The sequence below is a fragment of the Protopterus annectens genome, chromosome 6.part0 (genome assembly GCF_019279795.1).
Source record: "Protopterus annectens isolate FY-2018-M chromosome 6.part0, PAN1.0, whole genome shotgun sequence".
Lineage (NCBI taxonomy): Eukaryota > Metazoa > Chordata > Ceratodontiformes > Protopteridae > Protopterus > Protopterus annectens.
The window spans coordinates 14,519,501-14,533,053 of record NC_056737.1 but is presented as its reverse complement, the minus strand read 5'-3'; the positions used below and the strand labels follow the sequence as shown (position 1 = coordinate 14,533,053).

The 13,553-nt window shown below is 38.3% G+C and overlaps 1 protein-coding gene across 6 annotated transcripts in view; it reads right to left on the bottom strand.

Annotated features, from left to right (window-relative positions):
• G2E3 (G2/M-phase specific E3 ubiquitin protein ligase) overlaps window positions 1–13,553 on the bottom strand; it is a 1,254,036-nt gene that overhangs the window by 205,953 nt on the left and 1,034,530 nt on the right. For all 6 annotated transcript variants that reach the window (XM_044073806.1, XM_044073803.1, XM_044073801.1 and 3 more), the window contains one exon: window positions 12,820–13,001. In XM_044073806.1, the coding sequence (XP_043929741.1) occupies window positions 12,820–13,001 (182 nt within the window). The remainder of the gene's footprint in view (window positions 1–12,819; window positions 13,002–13,553) is intronic.

Sequence of the window (13,553 nt, the reverse complement as noted above, 5' to 3'; positions counted from 1 at the left end):
TACTCGATCTGTTTATTTTTTAAAGGTCACCAAAGCAACGGATGAAGATAAAGTAGTACACACTGCATACCTTGACCTGGCCAAAGCTTCTGACAATTCCCCACTTAGGCACAGTAGAAAAGCTAAACAAACAGGGAATAAACCCCTCTGTCACCTGCTGGATTGCCAAATGGCTTAGAGATAGGAAACAGATAATCAAAATAGGGGAAGCTACCTCCACAAAGAGACCAGTCACCAGTGGAGCCCCCCAGGGTTCTGTGCCTGGACTGCTCTTATTTGACATCTACTTTTCTGAAGTAAAAGCCATTATACCACAGGGCTCTGGCTAATTAAGTTTCCAGATGACTCAAGTTAGCAGCAGTCACTGAATACCCAAATGACTTACCTATCCAGTAGGAAGGTTTGTCCCAACTAAATAACTGGTGCTAAAATCATGGACTGAAACTAAATGCAAAAAATGCATTATTGTATCCATTGGAAACTCTCCTACCCCAAGCAACTACCACATTGACAATATAGCCCTAAGAGTTGATCCAGTTTTTCTGGATTTGGGAACTTATGTGGTCAGTGACCTAACTTTTGCCCAATGTGTCTATTGTTGTAAGAAAGCTTGTGTATACTGCACAGCTTATAAACAAAAGGATTGTGTTTAGTTCTAGGGATGTCACTGTCCCCATTTACTCAGTCCTCATTAGACAAGTCATTGAATATAATTTCCTATTTGGCATGTATCTGTTCAGACACATGCGACAGCTGGAGCACCCAAACAGATACCTGACTAAAAGGATACAAGGCCTAAACATGTCCTGCATGGACAGATTCAAAGCTCTGTCACTATACTTGGAATCCTACAGACCGTCAAAGAGGCGACCTGTGCCCAGGTTACAAGGAATACTCCAACCCATTACTGATGGATTTACTGCACATCAGCAAATCAAACATCAAAAATACTATGGATAAATAACTCAGGCAAGCGTTGACCGAGTGAGAGATAACTTTCAATGTGTAAAAAGTCCAAGCAATCCAGTCTTCTGGAACAGATAAATCAGTTTATTGCACAGATAAACCACGATAAGCGCTTTCACTAACTAGTAGCTTCTTCAGATCACAACAGGAAGCACAAAAACCATGTGCTTTAAATATCTGCATGTTAATTGATCAACCAACTTTTAAAGCAGAAGCGCCATAAAACAGTGCAAACAAAACAAGAATAAAAACTAGATATATAAACATAATGTCATTGACATCTCAAGATGCAACATAAAATAAACAATGATATATGCATCTTCTTTTAAAAAATTTTAAAAGGCTTCATTCCATAAAAAACAAAAGAGATTAGAACAAATATAAAAACATACTGTGAGCAGCATACTGTCAGATGCAGTATATACAGCTTAGTATATAACTGCATGTAATGGTCATATTGAATAAAGCCTTAATATATACAGTTAATAATACGAAGCAGCTTAAAAACTATACAAAGTAGGTGCCATCAAGAACATAAAAATTAGCAATAAAAACCATATACAAATCGAAAGAACTATCATCAGCCAAAGTGATGCTTGATATGATAAAGTCAATGCGTAAACAGAAATGTATATCTGAATGTTTATAAAAATGTATATCTAAATATAAATAGCATCACTTTGGCTGATGATAGTTCTTTCGATTTGTATATGGTTTTTATTGCTAATTTTTATGTTCTTGATGGCACCTACTTTGTATAGTTTTTAAGCTGCTTCGTATTAACTGTATATATTAAGGCTTTATTCAATATGACCATTACATGCAGTTATATATTAAGCTGTATATACTGCACTGACAGTATGCTGCTCACAGTATGTTTATATTTGTTCTAATCTCTTTGTTTATGGAATGAAGCCTTTAAAATTTTAAAAGAAGATGCATATATCATTGTTTATTTTATGTTGCATCTTGAGATGTCAATGACATTATGTTTATATATCTAGTTTTTATTCTTGTTTTGTTTGCACTGTTTTATGGCGCTTCTGCTTTAAAAGTTGGTTGATCAATTAACATGCAGATATTTAAAGCACATGGTTTTTGTGCTTCCTGTTTGTGATCTGAAGAAGCTACTAGTTAGTGAAAGCGCTTATCGTGGTTTATCTGTGCAATAAACTGATTTATCTGTTCCAGAAGACTGGATTGTTGGACTTTTACACATTGAAAGTTATCTCTCACCGGTCAACGCTTGCCTGAGTTATTTATCCATTTATTTATCTTCTTTATAAGCAAGCGTGCTGTGGCAGTAACCAGCATTTCTATTTTACTTTCCAACGCTGTTTTTGCATTTTTTACGTTGGTTACGTGACTACGAGTGAGTTTTAAGCTACTGGATATTCTACTAAAGCCATGGCGGATATTGAGCTTCCCTATAAGCCCAGAAGTGAACACCGGGGCAAGGCAGCGATGGAAGCCAAGTTTAAACAGCATCTTGATGGGACTCTTACTACATTATGGTCGCTAACAACTGAACAACTACCAGCTAATATGGGTGAGCGTGATGTGGACTTTCAAAGAGCTAATTTAATACTTAATGACATAGAGAAACACTTTTATAAACTGAAACGTTTACAAATGCAAAGGCAGCATTTTCAATTTTGCTTAGATAATGCTATTATACCACGTGGGCTCAGGGTGTTCTCTATGCCTAGTCAAGGCAATGAGTACCCAGAATTGCTGTCATTGTGGCAGCAGATAAATATTGAGACTAGCCGTAAATATTTACAATTGTTGATTAATTTTTTCAAACCCGAAGAACAAGTTTTAACTAGTAAAATCAATGATTTACAGCAACAGTTATTTAAAGACTATACAGAGTTGGCTATACATGATTTGTTTGACAATATACTTGACTGTGTATCTGCCTATGAGCGTAAATTATTTCAGCAGAAACAAAGTAAAGTTTCTAGGGATATACAAGATTTTAAAACAGGGCAAGTTTTTGTCTGGGAAAGGCGTGTCCCAGAACGTATGCCTGCATCTGCTATCAAGCAAGGCACTTTAACGTTCCAACAACATAAGACTCTACAGAGCACTGATAAAGTGGCTTTATCTCCTGCAGCTGTTTCTAATGTGTCAGAAGTTGCAAGAGAGGCCCCAACCATTGCTAATGAATATGCTGATTCTGATACTATATCTGCTGATATTTGTCCTTCTACCAACTTAGTTGCTAGTAATGAAGAAATAGCAACCAGCAATGACTCCATAGATGTTATACATATAACGCATAACAGTATGAATGAAAATGTAAATTTATATCCTACTGTGAATGTTGTTAAGAATAGATTGTTAAATGGCCAAGAGCAGGTTGTTAGATCTAAAACAAATGAATTTAACAAAGGAGCAGCTTTAAATCTTTCCTTCCCTTTAGCAATACGCCAGGAGAAGAACTTAAGCAGTACACGCTCGAACAGTCGAGGGCGGCAAAAAAGGAAATTCTCAGGGGAGTCACTCACCAACACAACGCTAAAGAAAATGTGGACAAACCACAACAAAATTTAGTTTTTAACTTGTCCAGTGTTCCGCTATCACAGCATGACATTAATTTACTAGTTAAAGGACTAAGTTTCATTCCTCATAGCAATAGTATGCTAGATGAAACTATCATAGATGTTAGAATGTTTTGCAGAAATGTTATGCTCAAGTACATTTATAATGATACTTCTATTAATAAGACTGATAGTGAGTCAACTACTGGCAATGATAGATTTGTGTTCAAGAACCTGAGTGATTATACACCAGTTAATCATCCATTAATTGAAGCATATTTACGCACTACAGAAGATGAGATTTATAAGTATTTTCATAAAAAGAGACTGAATAATTCTAATTTCATGTTTAATAATAATCTGTCATATCAAGAAAGAAAGAGCCTTCATAATTTAAGAAATGATTTAAATATAACAATTAGGCCAGCAGATAAAGGCTCTGGTATAGTGGTACTTGATACTATAGATTATCAGAATGAAATGTATAATATGTTAAGTGATGTGTTTTATATAAGAATTGATTTTACTAAAGTCTATGAAATGTGTGCATATGTACATGGTATTTTAACAGATATTTATAGAAGTAATTTAATAAATAAAAATGAGTATAATTATTTATATATTAAGACGCCTACCATCCCAGTTATACATGGAATACCCAAAATTCACAAAAGCATTACTAAGCCACCCATGAGACCAATAGTCTCAGGGCAAGGATGGGTTACGGAGCATTTGTCAGTTTTTATTGAGAAACATTTAAGGTGTATTTTAAACAATAATGAATTTGTATTACGTGATTCTAAACAGTTTTTAACAGATTTGTATTATATTAATAACCAAATGGATACTATTCAAAATCTGATTTTAGTAACTTTTGATATACAATCGTTGTTCACAGTCATCCCTAATGATCTTGGTCTAGCTTATGTTAGTAATTACCTTACAGAACATAGTACCTATGGCAATGTTTTAAATGACCTATTGGTACATTTCCTTGAGCTAGTGCTGGAAAATAATGTGTTTATGTTTACTGATAATATTTATCAGCAATTAGACGGCGTAGCTATGGGCACTCCTTGTGCCAACAGCTACGCCAATATGTTCCTAGCTTACTGGGAAGAACAGTTGTTATTTAAAGAATATATGTTTAAGAAATATGTAAGATTTTATAGACGTTTGTGGATGACGTGTTTATTCTATGGGATGGTAATATAGAAGAACTGCTTAGTTTCAATATGGTCTTGAATAATATTACACCATGTTTGAAATTTACAATGAAATATTCATCATTGAATATTGAATTTTTAGATTTATATATCGAAAAACTCGAATGTGGAATGTTTAACACTGGGATTTTTAGGAAACCTTGTTATAGGAACACTTTACTATTCAGAACTAGTATGCACCCTCAGTATGTTTTCAGCAACATAGTGAAAGGACAGACCCTACGAATGTCTAGGTTGAATTCCAATGACAAAGGCTTTATAGCAGACTTATATGACTTGGGAGAGAAGTTTGCTGAGAGAGGCTATAATTCTACGGAGGTAGATTTACAGTTTGATAATGCTTTAAGCTTACGTTCGACATTAGGTATCCCATATTTTGGGCCCAAGCCTACAGCAATTAATGATGTCAAAGAAGTCACAAATGCAAAAGTTAGGTTTCTGACTTCATATACAGCAGACAATAAACAAATTAGAGACATCATCTCCAAAAATTGGAATATACTACAAACTGACGTCATACTGACAAATATTGTAGGTGATTCTCCGTTCTTTACCTATAGGAATAAGAAGAATCTTAAAAGATTGCTTTGCTATTCACCAAATAAGAGAATGCACCCGACTTTTAGTTATGGTACCACACCTTGTGGACAATGCAATTTCTGTTCCTCAATAGATTCTAGTATAGTATTTATACATCCAGATACACAGAGGGAAATATATACCCGAGCCAATGCCAACTGTATGACACCTGATGTCATATACCTTGCTGTATGTGAACTGTGTTCATGTTTCTATGTAGGTAAAACGAATAGGGTATTAAGAGATAGAATAAGGGAACACTGTTATAATATAAAGAAAGGTAATCTGCAGAATGCACTGGCCAAGCATGTCACACAAACAAGTCCTGAACACAAGTTCATGTTTAGGGTGTTGGAGAAAATGAATGTTAATGCAAGAGGAGGTGACATCATGAATCATACCGAAGACAGAGAAAGTAGGTGGATTATTTTGCTGAGAGCTGATAAAGGACATGGCTTAAATGAAAGGGCATCTATCAGACCACATTTAAAGAAACGTAGGCATACTAAGTTCTGACTTTTTCAAGACTTTAATGTATTTTGATATCTGTTCCCATACATACATATATACATACATTTATTTATTCCTTATTGTAGTATTGTTAATGTTAATGGTTTTAGCCTCATACTTTTAGACAATAATTTATTTATTTATTTATTATTGCACACATTTATTCATACATTCTTTTACATTTAGATATATATTTATTAAGACACTACATTTATATACACTTTTATAAATATTTATATTTAGATATACATTTTTATAAACATTCAGATATACATTTCTGTTTACGCATTGACTTTATCATATCAAGCATCACTTTGGCTGATGATAGTTCTTTCGATTTGTATATGGTTTTTATTGCTAATTTTTATGTTCTTGATGGCACCTACTTTGTATAGTTTTTAAGCTGCTTCGTATTATTAACTGTATATATTAAGGCTTTATTCAATATGACCATTACATGCAGTTATATATTAAGCTGTATATACTTTCGTACCTGACAGTATGCTGCTCACAGTATGTTTTTATATTTGTTCTAATCTCTTTTGTTTTTTATGGAATGAAGCCTTTTAAAAATTTTTAAAAGAAGATGCATATATCATTGTTTATTTTATGTTGCATCTTGAGATGTCAATGACATTATGTTTATATATCTAGTTTTTATTCTTGTTTTGTTTGCACTGTTTTATGGCGCTTCTGCTTTAAAAGTTGGTTGATCAATTAACATGCAGATATTTAAAGCACATGGTTTTTGTGCTTCCTGTTTGTGATCTGAAGAAGCTACTAGTTAGTGAAAGCGCTTATCGTGGTTTATCTGTGCAATAAACTGATTTATCTGTTCCAGAAGACTGGATTGCTTGGACCTTTTACACATTGAAAGTTATCTCTCACTCGGTCAACGCTTGCCTGAGTTATTTATCCATTTATTTATCTTCTTTATAAGCAAGCGTGCTGTGGCAGTAACCAGCATTTCTATTTTACTTTCCAACGCTGTTTTTACATCAAAAATACTATGCCTAGAGATCTAAACCTCTTCTGCAACAACAAAAGAATGGTGTGGTGGGACAGGTACATCTTGCAGACGATATGGCTGCTGTGGAACAGACTCTCCATCCACATAAGACATAGTTCATCCCTGTCCATTTTCTAGCGCAACTTAAATCTATGGATGGGAAACAGAAAATTTACCCCAGGACTGCCCCCTGCACAACCAATGGAGAGGCATCGCCTAAATGCTTTTATCCCATGCATGGGCCTCCTCATATTATCTGTGGTATCATCCCAGTTTTTCTCATTAGGTTTGATATATTATTTTTGACCATGAGATCAGCAAGGTCAATCTATAACCACATGGGATAGGTTATTTAGAGCAGAAAAACAGTAATTGGCTAGGGTTAAAATATCCTGCAAGGGCAGCTAGCCTAGTTCTTACCAATGAACCTATAAATGTAAGATGAGTGATGCAGGCTGCTTTGAATATAAGGAAGTTAAAAATGTATTGTTAAAATATTTTAAACTTATTCCTGAAGGAATAAGTAAAGAGAACACAAGACAAAAACAAGTCAGAGACAATGATCTTACTGCAGCTAAAAACAATTTAACAGGCAGGTGGAATAGCTGCCAAGTTACTACTACTGATATGTTGAGAAACCTTATGATTAGGAAAGCAAGCACTCATTACTTTGCATGAGGATGCAACACTTCTAATTAACACATCAGTAGTGCAACATTGCTGGGGAAATGGCCAAATATGATTACCTATTTTCGAACTAGCACAAGAATGGGGCACCTTCAACTCAGATGTACTACTGGATTTGAAGGGGGGGGTGGGAGTGGGGCCTTGTAACAACATGATAATATCCTATGGACATATTGGCTCCCTCACAGGCAGGCGTAATTAGAAAAGTCTCCTTCAGGAATGCTTTAGGCAGTCTGTGACTGGCAACAGGAGTACGATTTATCACCTAAATGAAAATTGCAAATTGCAGCCAACTCAGTTTTGATTGTTGAGTAACAATATGAATATATCAGCCAATAAATACAAGACAGAGAAGTGGTGCTGAGAAAGGATATAGTCCCTTGGAGTAAGTCCTAATCAAAAACCTTTTCCATTTGGTTTTGTAAATGTTCATGGTAGAGTTTCTGAGAGGAAACAAGAATGTCAACTACATCAGAGGAAAGCCTGGAACTTCTAGTCATCACTGTGAAATAGATGAGGCCAGAGGAAGAGGAACCAAACCTGCCTGGGCTAGTAATTGCAATGAAAAATCACTTTCACCTTTTTCCAGGCCACTTTCTGCAGAAACCTGGTTATGAGTGGTGTTGGAGGGTAAGCATAAAGGAGTTCTGTGGGGTAAATATGGACTAGAGCATCCCTTGGTGACTGTCCCTCTTCTGAGATCATGGCAAAAGACCTACTAAAGCCTTTGGTGTTGGATGCGACTGCAAACAGATTGCAGCAAGTAACTGAAAACCACTGATGGATTTAGGGACAATCGCGCAGCAGAAGAATAGACTGCTCAGTGTATTTATTAGAAATATACATTGTCAGAAGTGCTGGGGAGACATTACTCACTGACAAACGCTCATGGCCTCCCAACATAGGGGAAAATGATCGGGTTTAGTCCTGTTTTTTTATATACCAAATTACTGACATATCCGTCTGGACTGTGATCACACTCCTGGGGAGGTGATCTTGAAAGACCCCTAATGCTGCAAGAAAATCCTGCCTTCTCAGTACACTGACATGAAGTTTGGCTTCAATACTGACCAAGTGCACTAGACTGTTCTCCCTCTGTGACGCTCCTCACTCCAGAAGGGAAGCATTTGTGGTCACTGTGGCCTGCAGGGGAAGAAATATGAAAGGGGCGACCTACAGGAACTAGTGGGGATGTTATCCACCATTGGATGTGACATCTCCAAATTTGAGTTAGACTGACTGGATAAGCCACAGGCTGAGGAAGAAAGGACCTTTGAGTAGTGAGAATCAACTGAAGGACCCTCATGTAAAATTTCTCATGAGGCAAAAGACTGACAGATGCTGCCATAGATCCAAGGAAACTGGGAAAGAAGCAAGCTGAGTGTGGTGGGGTGATGTTGAGTCAAACACCTGAGAAGCTAGCGGCTTCAGTGGAGATATTCTGGACAACAAACTTTGCTATATGTGAAGACGTATCCAGGTAGCATCTTATAAATTCTATTACCTGCACAGATTTCGGAGCAGATTTTCTCAGTTGACTGTGATTCCCAGGGACAAACAGATGCAGTAAGTAGTCTCTAGTTAGTGTAAGGGAGATCTTTGTGGTGGCCGTGATGAGCCAGTCATCCAGCTAAGGAAACAACACTTGCGACCTATTACTGCCAGGCATCTGGTAAACACCCAGGGGGCTGTGGCAAGACCAAATGGCAGCACTTGGAATTGATAGTGACTGGCTCCAAGCCAGAAGTGATGGGACTTCCTCATCTGGCAGGCTATTTTGACATGATAGTAGGTGTCTTGGAAGTCCACTGCGCACATCCAGTTATCCATCTTCAAGACAGGCAAGACAGATTGCAGCATGATCACACAGAATGTCATCTGTTTCACAAAGGTATTCATCCTGGTGAGGTCCAAGACTGGCCTGAAGTCCTCATTCTTCTTTGGCGCCAAAATGAATCTCAAATACACTCCAGATCCTCTCTGGTTTGGTGAGACTTCCTGGATGACTTGTTTGTCTAGCAGCTTTGAAATCACTAAAGCTGTTGTCTTTTATGGAGGGCTGGGACATCTGGTAGGGCCTTTTGAGTCTGAAGGGGTGGGGGACAGAAAAGGAATAAAGTATCTTTTGGAAATTATTCCCAGTACTCAAGAACCTTGTGTGACGGAAGACTAAGTGTATGGGTGTGGGGACAGATGTTACTTACCTGCCTCCAGAGCAAGAAAGTTGGGTAAGCATTTAGGAATGATGGAAGGGTTTGCCAGAGTGAGGGCTTCAAAACCCTTGATGTTAAAGACCACCTCTGCCTCCAGGATGATGCCCATTATTATACTCCACCTGTCCCTGAGGGGGGTCTGTCACTAGCAGTACCTGCGGTAAAACCCTGGGATTTATGCAATTAGACATTTCTCACCCTTCTGGTTGTGTGAAAAAAGACCTCGGGGCGGGGGGGGGCATGAATGCCAACTGTAGACAGGTCTTTACCCTTCTGCTAACTTCTTGTTAGAGTTTCTTTAACTTTGGGACCAAATAGGGAAGTCCTATCAAAAGGGACAATCAAGAACAGCATCTTGATGTTGTCCGCAAAGTCATATCCAGGCATGGTGATAAAGAGATGCCAGTACCTGTTGCCCTAAATGTTCCATCGGCAGCAAGTGCACGGACTCATGGATATAGACTGCACAGTGGCTTATTAGGACTCCACCATCTTCTTGGACTCTGTGACAGCAGAAAAAGCACTGGAGACTTCCTTAGTCAAATCCCTTTGAAGGTGGGTAAGGATGTGCCATGTAGTTCAGCGAAAGTAAATCACAGGTCGCCAAAGTGTACACTTACTTCCTGAATCTGCCCAACTCCTGACTCCCTACTTAAAGAATGGACAATGGAACTCTCTTCAGATAGTTCCTTTGGGGCTTTGGTCGCTATGATAGCATCCACAGAGGGCCTCCCTTATTCCAGTGTGCCTTGTCACTGGGAAAAACTGTTAGTTTTTACTTTGTTTTGCCACTTGGGGAAACTAAATCCCTTTTCCAGACAAGGTTGACAAGCTCATAAAGCAGGGGGTCCACCCAGGATGTAGCTGGGCCAAATCCAAAGCTTCAAAGGAGACCTCTTTCAAGGGAAACCTTGGGAACTCTTCCCCCTCATCTAGGTCAGTGTCTTCTATGAGGGACTCCTGAAAATCCAAACAAATCCTCTTGTACAGTTTCCTAGGTTCCTCCACAACTAGCGCATCACAGGAGGATCTGGAAGCATCAAGAGAGCCCAAAGGCTGAGCTTTCCCAAGAGCAATCTAGTATGGCTGTTACAATAGGGAGTGAGTTGGAACCGAAGTACCAAAAGCACCAAATGTCCCGGGGCAGATATGGATGAGAACTGGCAGCCTCTTCTACTGAATGGGAAAGGATCCTTTCAAATGCCAAGACCAAAGTCAATCTCAAGGAGGGCCTCCTCAAATCACAGGATCCTGACAGGAGTTCCTCCATGGACGCTGTAATGATTGGATCAGAGGCCAATGCTAGACCCAAGCTATCGAGGGCCAAAGCATGTAGAGGTAAGGACACCTCAAAGTGCCTTGGAGATGGCCACAACTTCCTCCTGAAGACCAGTGCTAACCCCTCGGCTCAGGGACCTGTCAAAGTCTGATATAGCTGGAGTCAAGCAAAGTAAGGACACGGTTGCAGAAGAAGATGGCAAGCCTACTAGTTCTGACAGGGGCAGCAAAAGGGGGCACCGATATGCAAAGGACAAACTGGGGAAGAGGCAATCAAGAACAGGATGGGTAGGTACTGCATCTGCAACCCCCTGAGTGGGGGAAGTAGGCAGATCCCACAGCTGAATTTGCATCTTCAAGATGCTCTTGATTATCCTATCCATGTTGGCTTCAGTTAGATTCCGAGAACAACATGGATCTGAAGGGCTAACACTGCAGAGGGCATTCACATGCTCTGATGCCCCTGTCTTTTCAAAAGGGCTGGAGAGTGAAAATGTGTACAGAAATGATCGGTGGAAAAAACAGGCTCCAATATGCCAGGCACAACTGGGGATCAGATTCTAGGGTGATCTGATGTTGGAGTCGAACAGCCTGAGATAGATACAAAGAACATGTGATCTTTTGGAGCAGGACCAGAAAGCAGAAAAGGGTGCAGAGATATCTTGCAGAATTCCTTACCACCTTCAGTTGCCCTCTCCTCTTCTTTAGTTCTATCTTTCTTTGGCTTTTCAGAAGACTTCTCTGAAGGTTTCTTCAAATGGGAAGAAGAAAAACACAGATGTTCATTTCTCTTGAGGTAGAAGGCCCTTTAGAAGAAGTTTGGACTGCCAGTCCAAAAGGAGCAGAGGCTGAAAAGAAGAACACAGATCACACTTCTCTTGAAGATGAGTCAACAGCAAACAAGAAATGAATTCACATGCGGATCTTGGGGTGGAAATTTGTGCCTATAACCGGAGCACTTTTTGAAGTAAAAAGCCTTGTCAGACAGCAAAAGCATAAAAATAAATAAAAATATATATAAAAAAAGAGAAACGGCAAAGAAAAAAAACAGGAAATTATGTAGCACCAACACCACCTCCAAACTTGAATGACAAGAGATCCAAAGTGGGAAAAACGAGCATAATATAACAGCCAAGCAATGAAAAAACAATACTTTATTCTCAAGGTGAAATTAGCTGATAATACCTACTACAAATTCATAAGTTCACAAATTACCCAGACCAGATCCATAGAAAAGGTCACAGTTTTTTACAGTATGAGAAGGGTTAAAGAAAATGGCAAGGACAGACAAAATAAGGATTACAGAAAATTACAACTAGCTAACTAGAACAAGGGAAGCAGAAGAAATATCAACACAACTGGAAACAGAAATCTGACAAAAAAGGTGATTAAACACGTGAAGCAGTCTAAACCCTTCAATGAGCACTGAACCAAGATGATCACATCTTACTTGTAAAGTGGCAAATATGATCTGAAGGGTTGGCAGAGTGGCAGTGGTTTATAGGAAGGGATGGAGCTTGGAGTTGAAAGTCTTGTATGAAGTGTCAGCCTCAGATCCATACAATTTGGATATATCCAGTTGTTGAGGCAAATGGAAATAACATTGGATCAACTTGTTCTTAAACACACACACTTGTGAACCAGTAGCTAGACATTGTACACCCCCATGTCAGAAAAATGCAGCTTTTGGTATTTCAGAGCAGCATCGTTTACAAGGCTGTACACAAATTATTTAGAAGTCACAACAGATGCACAAGAAAATCAATCGCAAAATTCAAAAAATCAACAGTAAAATATATATGTACCTTTCTGATCTTCTGTACCACAGTAAAGTCTGCAACATCTTCCAGTGTTGGTTCTGCCTTTTCTGGCCCAATCACTAAGCAGTGGAACAGCGTTTTTGAAAAGCAGTTTGGTGATGGGCCACCGTGCACTAATGAAACTGCTATCATCCTTCCAGCTTCATAATACAAATCTTCACTTGAGGCTGTAAGAACATACAGTGCATTTGTTTCATATTAAAAAATTAACAGCTCTTCATCTTACATAAAAAAAAATCCTGAATTTAAAAACCACGGGCATGATTTACAGAAAAAAGTGCCATGCAGAATTCTTAATTTAACATAAGAGTACTCCTAACTTTCCCTTTATCTGCTGAAGCAGATTCTTTAATGAATGTATTTTATGGTTTTACAGCTTTTGGAAAGCTTTGTGTAATAATTTCTTACATTAACAGTTTAATTTACTCCCTCTTCAACAAATCATTTGGTTGAATTTACCTAACTTTCTCAGGCTGTATTTAATGCCCCATGCATACAGATGTGGTGCCTGCCTTCTCCTCACTTCACTCCGGATTGCTAATTTTATGTATTTATTTTCTGTATTCCAAGTTCAACAAAATGGTCCACTGCTACTGATAAAATGTAATATAAACATCTCACTTTTTATACCAAGCAAAGTGAGTGGCATCTCCATAAGTGTATTAACCCAGAGTTTTTAACTTGAATTAGACAAAATTAGAAACAAACTTCTTCCCTAC